The sequence below is a fragment of the Stomoxys calcitrans genome, chromosome 1 (genome assembly GCF_963082655.1).
Source record: "Stomoxys calcitrans chromosome 1, idStoCalc2.1, whole genome shotgun sequence".
Classification (NCBI taxonomy): Eukaryota; Metazoa; Arthropoda; class Insecta; order Diptera; family Muscidae; genus Stomoxys; species Stomoxys calcitrans.
In genome coordinates, this window is record NC_081552.1 from 221,392,407 (window position 1) to 221,401,008 (window position 8,602).

Below are 8,602 nucleotides of genomic sequence, written 5' to 3' on the forward strand. Positions count from 1 at the left end.
ATGGCACTAATTCGATATCCGCATTCAGGGTGAAGTGTCCCCAACCTAAAAAGATATTACAGAGTTAAAGAAGGCACAGCGGAGCGGACCCGGTTCGGCTAGTTATTCAATAATTGCCAACTGAATGTGAGAGTGAGTGTAACGATTTCCAACTATTCCATTAAACTTGGTGTTACATTAAGCAGCCTTCGCAAATGCAGGGGTAAAAACAAGGCCCTAAAATCGCTTGCCAGCAGCCCTTGGGATGAAAAAAAAAAACTTTGCTGACTGCTTATTAAACAATTGATCGGTGGTAAACAATGCAGCACCAATTTTGGCTTTGAATGCTGCTCTACGAACTGCTACAGGTTGTTTTCCCAAAGTTTTTCGTTCAGTGAATTGGGGATATTGTTTCTACAAAATGCACAAGGCTTGTAAAACTCATTATGCACATAACTAAGAACTTTGGGCTACATACTGATCTCCACAATTTTCTCCTCGATGGCGCTTATCAAACTACCTTGACAAAAATAAATAATATTTAATACTCTTTAAAAGGCTTTTGTAAGGCAGTTATTTTATTAACCTTTGATCGTTATTTATAGGCAACATACTCGTGCGTACTTGTAAATGAGTTAAAAAAATAAATTAGAAAAAAAAAATTAAATAAATTAAATGCCCCGGCCGACTTGTGTTTTTCGAAGCCATGAAATCTATTTAATACAACAATTAGCTAATTTGCTTGTAAGTTTTTCCCCTTCGGGTGTTAATAAGAAGTTGTCCTTCCACACAGCAACACCTTCGCCATTTGTCTTAAGATCGACTGATAGTTTTTCCCAAACCTTTTTCTTGGGATTTAATTGTTCATCAGGTTGGCCACTGTAGCCTTCGAATGCCAAACGACTGCCTGGAGCTGCAGATGCAGGAACAATAATGGGTTCCACCACTGTGTGGTCTTCGCTGTAAGTGAAAATGTTTGTACTGCATCGTAGCATAAGCCAAAAAAAATGTTTAAACTCACTTTGAAGTACACAAAACCATGCCTTCAGAAAGTATGCCACGCATTTTGGAAGGTTTAAGATTGCACAAAACTGCTACCAAACGTTGATCAAGTTCTTCGACAGTCACAAATTTAACCAAACCACTGATAATGGTGCGTGGTTGATCTTCTGCCAAATCAATTTTCAAAACGTACAATGTATCAGCATCAGGGTGACGTTGCACCTCAATGACTTTGCCCACACGGATATCCAAACGCTGTGGACCATCCTCTTCGGGAGCGCCAGCATTGGCCGGTACTGGTCCTTTCGTTTTAGCTGGAGGAGGATAAGCAGCTGCACACAATTTTCTAATCAAAGAGAGTATAGATACATGGTATGCTAACTTTCCTATATTCCTATATTTAAACTTACTGCAATTCAGGTTTCTCAAATTCTTTGCGTATGGGCTCCAATAGTTTGTTGATATATTTCTCAACAGCTGCTTTAAGATCTCCCGGATGTAGTTTGCTTTCAGCAAAATATTGCTCTAAATCTGCATAGTTATTGAATGTCATATCTCCACCATTCTCTGGGGAGCGGTTGATTTCGAAACCCTCACCCTCCTTGAACAGAGAGAATAGAACGTGCTTGACAAAAGACAATAAACCATTATCGGCCACATTGCCCGGCTCGCAGAAAGCTTTCTTCAACTTCTTTTTGACATTTGCGGGCGAATCGAGTAAATCTATTTTGGAATCTATTTCTGAGGAGGACATTTTACCACCTGCCAAACCGGGCACCATGGGGTTCATCAAATGTATACGCTTTTCATAGCCCAATTGGGGCAAATATTTTTCCGAGAATGTAAAAATCTTTCTTTGATCTACTCCACCAAATTGAGCATCAACTTTGAGGTATTCCTCATCCAAAGCCTGAAGTCCGGGATACAGAAGACCCGAAAGCAGAGGATATTCGACTTGTTTAACAACTTCAGCACCAGCTTTTTTGGCATCGTGCTGTGTTACCACCGACGAAAGTTTATACACATCCAGTGTGTATTCCCTCGACAGCTGATAGTCGGTGCCCTTCACAAATTTCAATTTGTCCAGTGGCACCCCAATGGAAGATAACATTGCCTTAATTACCGCTTCGTAATATTGTGTGCGCAATTGTAACAGAGACCAAGGAGCTTTCATATTATCCAAGTAGGCATGAAGATCGGCAAAAAGAATAGTGACCTAATATAGAGACGCAGAGAAAATCAATATGCCACGACCACACTTTTGGGCCTAATCCCACTTAAATAGTTACCTCACATCCTGCCTTAAGGAAGTCGGCAATTTTTGACATAGGCACAAAATAAGCCACATGTGGTTGACCAGTTGTTGCAGTGCCCCAGTAAATCTTTAAATCCCTCTCCTTTAGGATTGAGTTAAGTTTGTCTTCGCCCAAAACTTCTTGGAGATTGCGGGTTATTAGAGATTTCTTCTGCTCCAGAGATAGGTCGCTCATTTTGTCGCGTTTTTCTTTTGTTAAACAGTTCAAAATATGAAGATCTATGCGGACCACTGGCCGACCAACAACTTCTGAAAACGTGGACAGCTATAGCGAAAGGAATGACTAAAGAAATGCACTTAAACGGTGTTGCCAGAAGGTTTTGTACAAAACGGACTAAATAGACCTAAAATTTATAACTTCATCAGATAAGGGTATATAACAAACCGACGAGAGATATTAAATTAATGGTATAAATGAAATCAATGGTTAGAGATAAGATTTTTATTTATTTATGATAACAAAGCAATTGTGGAAAGATGTTATAACTTCGCTTAAGCTTAATCTACTGGCAACACTGATTTTGTAAAACAGCTGTCATAAATGCCACACGCAGGCGGTGTTGCCAATTGGTTTGTTTTATTTAGTATCCGATTAACCGTTTATTTTATTTAAAACACACCAAATTTCCTGAGGTAAACACGTAGGGCATGGATGCTAGATGCTAGACAACCTCGATTGTAACCTTCATTATAGAAGATGTGAAAATACGCTAATCCATTGCCTCAGACAGCACATCTTGGTGAGTAGCGAACAGCCATTTAAAAAACATTAGAAGCCTTTGTGATACACCATTCCGTGCAATATGGACCCATCTCGCCTGCGCCTCCCTCGCAGTGTGACCCCTACATGGAGTGCATGAGATTCGTTGTATGGACCCCACTAACCCCAAAATCAGCGAGCTGAATCTGGAAATAAATATGGTAGTCAACGAACATAAGCGGAATTTGTGGATGAAACTCGTAGAGCAATGTAACTTAGGCATCGTACAAAGCAACCAAACCATCCGTATAGAAGTCTATGTCACTTCTGTTACCAGGGATATCTTAGTTCCCATCGGTTCTATCAGGAATAGTGGTACAGTAATTTTTATCAAAAAGCGGCTCAGGTAATGTGTAATCCACACTGCCTGGAACATCGGATATTGTATCAAAGATTATACAGTGTCCATAGCCACCATGACCAATGCGAAAGCTCCCTTAACCTCACGGCGGAGGTCGCTGCAATTTGGGTAGCCACGAGATGTAGCATTAAATTCAGTGCATCAGATGGTGTTGTCCTCAGTGCGGCTGTGATGCACAAACAAGCCATCCTTTTGCATCCGGTGAGGTATGTTCACCTGGTTACGCCGTACAAAATAAATGCCTTTGACAGAAATAAGTTTTAAGTATCTTCCTTTCCACTATTAACAAAGACCAATACTTGCGGGAAATGTTTTCCAATTCTCATCTGCATCTTATTACTCTTTGATTTATCTTCTCTATGCACGAATTTAATTCATGCAAACTAAGCGTCGATTTACTCCAAATAACATCTTTGCTTTATAAAATCTATTATGCCACGCATAATTTGCTCTCAAAATCCCATTCGATTGTGTTAAGTATTTTAGTTTTATTAAATAAAGCTTAAAATTAAATTACTAAAGGGAAACTAAGTACCCTGTTTCGACATTTTAACTCGGTAAGAGGAGACATGAGGATGTTTTTGGTTTTTATTTCAACTAATATTACTTTTACATATTAGTGTACATAAGAGGTCACCAAAGACGACCGAAGGGAAAGGATTAAATACTATGTAATTTATAAAAATATTGTTAATTAATGAGTTGTTCTTGTTGTGGCTTTATCACCTCGATCGATGTATTACAGAACGAACTAGTCCACTAAAGGGATAAATTGGCAACAGTACCAGAACTTGTTGAGTACAATTCAGAACAGAAAAAACGAAGGCATCCAGGCCTGCTCTTTGTCGTTATGAAATTTATAATTAGTTTTTTAACAAATCCCTTCATTCGTTTGAATTTTGTATTGTTGTGTTTATCCGAGAATTTGTTTATTCAGTTGGAAACTAAGACATTGCGATTTTCTGCCTTATTTTCATCTGATTGTGTTTTTGATGTTTCGCCGGGCAATTGTTCGCCTCTTATTCTAATGTTGTGTTCCTCTTTGAATTTGTTAATTTGTTGGCCCTTCTTGGTCAAATCTTCAGTGACTAATGCTATGGTCTTCTCGATGAAATCTTTATTCTCTATTAGTTGAGGTAAAACTTCTTTAACAGTTCGCTCACAGAGTACGCCACCGATGAGACGGAAACATTTTCGATCGGGATCCACAGTTTTCAGAGTATCTATCACAGTTCTGCCAAAGGAAGAGGCCCAGGATAAGATAAACATTGAGGTTATGTTATGTTTACAACAGGCAGACTCACTTGTGCTCTTTAATATCCATTTCCAGAGTGTTCAGATTATTAACGAGATTTCTTTGCTCGTTGCGGAGCTGTTGAAATTCGGCCACAACTTTTTCGTTCATTTTGGACTCCTTTACCTGGTCGCCACTCATTGTATTTCCAAAAATTTATAACAGATGTAAGACGTACAGCAGATCAGAAATACAAATTATTTTCCTTTTGAGACAATGAATCAATTGTCATAAAGAAACCAGTGTTGCCAGACCGACGGATGCCGCGCACATGTCAATGAGGCTTGAACTTAAATAAGAGCGTACAAAGCAAAATATATTAATTTACAGGTAGTGGCAGTTGCCCAACAACAAAATATTGAGTGCACCGTCAAAATCAGTCATTAGTGCAACGCTGATTTTGTGTATGGACTAGTTAGCGCCATTTTGCGATGTTTGTGTGTGTTATGGTTCTTAACTTTAATGCAGACAGATAGTGCATTTTACGAGAAAAAATTGTACTCAGCTGTTTACGGTACACTACCTGGTAATTATGTTATGGTACAAAGAGCAGAGCATAGAAATAACAGAGAAATTGTTGTGCTCTCAAAATTTTACAGCAAATGCCAAGCTTATAGGTGTGGACAATTATTTTATTTTTGTTGTTGTTGTAGCAGTTTATTGTGTACTATCTTTCGTCTGCTTGATTCTGTTGAGTGTCAAGACCCAGGAACTCCGCGACTAAGATGGGGTGCGTCCACAGGGATCTGGGTCTGAGTCGAGTGGGTCTGGCCGGACAGTTAAACAGGTGACGTGTATCGTGCGGTCCCTGGTTACAGTCGGGACATACATCTTGCACGTCGGCATCAATCCTAGCTCTGTGGGAATTGAGGCGGCTGCATCTGCCGGAACGTAATTGAGCCAGAATCACTCTGGTTTGCCGGGGGAGGTCGATTTCTTCGGGTGCAATGGGTGGCGGTCGTTCTCCAAGGACTACATTCACCCGGTAGCCAGTTAACGCGTCTGCTACCGTGTCTGCATGAATGTTGTTCAGACCCGCTTGATATGCCGCTTGATCTAGAGGTTCTCTCTTGTAGCGCTGGACCTCACGCTCTAGATCATGTAGATCTACCTTAAGGCTTCTGGGCGGTGGGTATCTATCCACAAGATGATGATTTGGATGATTTCTGCGATAACAGCCCAAAAGGTATTGCTTAGACAGCATGTAGTTATGTCTTCGCACTGGTAGGATCTTTGTCTCCTGGTGGAGGTGGTCCACATGAGAACTAAGGAGGCAGCCCGTCGCAGTTCGGAGGGCGGCATTCTGACAGATCTGAATATTATTCCACTGCGTTCACAAAGCTGACGTGACCACACTGGCGCTGCATAACTTACCACAGACCGGCCAATTGCTTTGTACGTGGTCAACAAGGTTTCTTTGTCTGCACCCCAAGTGCTGCCAGCGAGTGACTTGAGGACCTTGTTTCTACTTTTGACTTTATTGCAGATTGCTGTGGCATGTGGGGAGAAAGTGTAGGAGCTGTCAAATGTGACGCCAAGTATTTTGGGACACTTGATGGTCGGAATCAATTCTCCATCGACCATCACAGTCAGCTCAGAATTCACCTCACGCGTATTTGTAGTGAACAGTGTGGCTGAAGATTTGGTGGCGGATATCTTCAGATTTCTTGCAGCGAAATATGAGGCAAGCTCGTTGAGGTAGACGTTCAACCTATCGCAGATGTCATCAATGGGTGGGGGGCCTGATGCCAAGATCGTACAGTCGTCCGCATATGATACGATCTCTATGCCGTCTGGAGGAGGTGGGATGGAGGATAGGTAGAGGTTAAACAGAGCCGGAGATATCACCCCGCCTTGGGGAACTCCCTGTTTCACTCTACGGTGTTTTGACTTCTTATCCCTAAATTCCACAAATGACTGGCGGCCACACAGATAATTCGCGACCCAACGTTTAAGGCCTGGCTGGAGGGACGTGTTGGCGATGTCCTCAAATAATTTGGCATGGCTGACCGTGTCGAATGCCTTCGATAGGTCCAATGCCACGAGGACCGTCCTATCACATGGCCTGGGTTGATTGAAGCCACGGCAAATGTGTGTGGTGATGGCATGCAAAGCTGTTGTTGTGCTGTGCAGTCTCCGAAATCCGTGTTGATGCTCGGCGAATGGAAATTCTCCTACGAGGCTCGGGAGGAGTAATGCCTCAAGCGTCTTAGCCACTGGTGAGAGAAGGGAGATCGGTCTGTACGACTCCCCAAAACTCGGGTCTTTACCAGGCTTCAGTAGCGGGATCACTCTGCCCATTTTCCAGACATCGGGAACTATAAGAGTGTTCAATGACAGGTTAAGGACAGTGGTAAGGTACTCAACTCCAGGTAAATCCAGATTCTTCAGCATCAATGTAGAGATTCCGTCGGGGCCCAACGCCTTGGAAGATTTGGCGCCACGGATGACATTCGTAACTTCGCCCACGATAAATTGTGATGGCTGTTCATCGGCTCGGAGACCACGAATGCGGCGAATGGCTCTCCTCCTTGCCCTGTCTCTCTCGGGATGCACGATAAATTGACGGTTGAACAACCTGGCGCATCTCTTCGGATCAGTCACGGTTAACTCGCCAAAAGTGACTGAGGTCCTGTCGTCCCGTCTACCGGGGTTCGAGAGAGACTTAACAGTGGCCCACAATTTGCCTGCACCGGTGCCTAAGTTACATTGCTCCAAGTGTTCCAGCCACAAATTCCGCTTATGTTCGTTGACTACCCTATTTATTTCCAGATTCAGCTCGCTGATTCTGGGGTTAGCGGGGTCCATAGCACGAATCCCATCACGCTCGTCTGCGAGTACCACTGCTTGCGCCGGGAAATTGGGTCGCACTTGCGGTATTCGACCGGCTGGTATAAAGCGAGCGGCTGCTGCGTTGATGATGTCTCGGAATTTCCTCTCGGCCACAAGCACATCAGAGGGGGGTGGCAGTTCATTGAAGCGGCGATTGGTATACTCTCTGAAGCCAGTCCAATTGGCCTTCTTGTAGTTGATGAACGTTCGGCGCTCAGAGGTTATGAAGTCGGGTGGTCGGTCGATGGTGAGGATTATGGGGTGGTGGTCTGACCCCAAAGAGATGACGGCTTGCCAGGATACGTCACTCAGGAGATCAGGGGATGCGATTGAGATGTCTGGCGAGCTGCTGCACCTCCTCGTAATCCTAGTGGGGGCATCCTCATTCACCGTGCAAAACGTGGAGCTATCTATCTGCTCTGCCAAAGCTATGCAACGCTGGTCGTTGCCTAGGGGAGAATGCCATGACGAGTGATGTGCATTGAAATCCCCCAGAACCAGACGACCATGGCCAGATAGCAACCCACTTATGTCGGGGATGTAGGCCTGGCCATTAATCGGGGCACAGCTGCCAACCGGCGGTATATACACGTTGTATATCTCTATCTCGGCAGTACCAGACCTGACTGCTACCCCCATACATTCCATGTATGGGTTACTAGCGTCAAGCGCAGGCGAGATAGGTCTATACTGCACGGAATGGTGTATATTTTATTTTTCTTCAAAGCAAGCAGCTCTGTCGAAAAGATTAAAAAAATCAAATTTACAGCAAAAAGGGAAGAAATATTGGAAGCTACGACTGCCGAAACTCTATATACGTGCATTACGCCATAGATTCCTTCACGGGAAAGGAAATAATGCATATTTATAATAATTCTAACCTAAACCCCGTTTACACTGCTCTGTAAATCCGGATTTAATGGCTCGATCATTTGTTTTCCCTTTATGAAATCAGCTGACGAGAGCCTTAATCCGGATTTATTGAATAGTATAAACGGGGTTTTATCTATATTCACAAATGCCACCAAGGAGTCTATGTGCGAAGTTCAAATTCTTTAT

The 8,602-nt window shown here is 43.0% G+C and overlaps 2 protein-coding genes across 2 annotated transcripts; both read right to left on the reverse strand.

The window, feature by feature from the left end:
* Positions 1-529: 529 nt before the first annotated feature.
* LOC106084675 (tyrosine--tRNA ligase, cytoplasmic) lies at positions 530-2,693 on the reverse strand. The gene is made up of 4 exons (XM_013248547.2): positions 2,271-2,693; positions 1,392-2,197; positions 1,001-1,327; positions 530-939 (listed from the first exon to the last, which is right to left on the reverse strand). Exons 1-4 carry the CDS (start codon positions 2,469-2,471, stop codon positions 693-695), a joined length of 1,581 nt encoding a protein of 526 aa, XP_013104001.2. The 5' UTR covers positions 2,472-2,693; the 3' UTR covers positions 530-692.
* A 1,192-nt stretch (positions 2,694-3,885) lies between these two features.
* On the reverse strand, positions 3,886-4,934 carry LOC106084682 (probable prefoldin subunit 2). Its single transcript, XM_013248557.2, has 2 exons — positions 4,722-4,934; positions 3,886-4,651 (listed from the first exon to the last, which is right to left on the reverse strand). Exons 1-2 carry the CDS (start codon positions 4,850-4,852, stop codon positions 4,351-4,353), a joined length of 432 nt encoding a protein of 143 aa, XP_013104011.1. The 5' UTR covers positions 4,853-4,934; the 3' UTR covers positions 3,886-4,350.
* Between the last annotated feature and the right edge of the window lie 3,668 nt (positions 4,935-8,602).

Excerpts from the sequence above, each read along its gene's own strand:
- LOC106084675 (XM_013248547.2), bottom strand. The coding sequence starts at position 2,471 with ATGAGCGACCTATCTCTGGAGCAGAAGAAATCTCTAATAACCCGCAAT. Across the intron at positions 2,198-2,270 it reads TCCTTAAGGCAGGATGTGAG|GTCACTATTCTTTTTGCCGA; the intron begins GTAACTATTTAA and ends TCTCTATATTAG. Across the intron at positions 1,328-1,391 it reads TTTGAGAAACCTGAATTGCA|AAAATTGTGTGCAGCTGCTT; the intron begins GTAAGTTTAAAT and ends CTCTTTGATTAG.
- LOC106084682 (XM_013248557.2), bottom strand. The coding sequence starts at position 4,852 with ATGAGTGGCGACCAGGTAAAGGAGTCCAAAATGAACGAAAAAGTTGTG. Across the intron at positions 4,652-4,721 it reads ATGGATATTAAAGAGCACAA|AACTGTGATAGATACTCTGA; the intron begins GTGAGTCTGCCT and ends TTCCTTTGGCAG.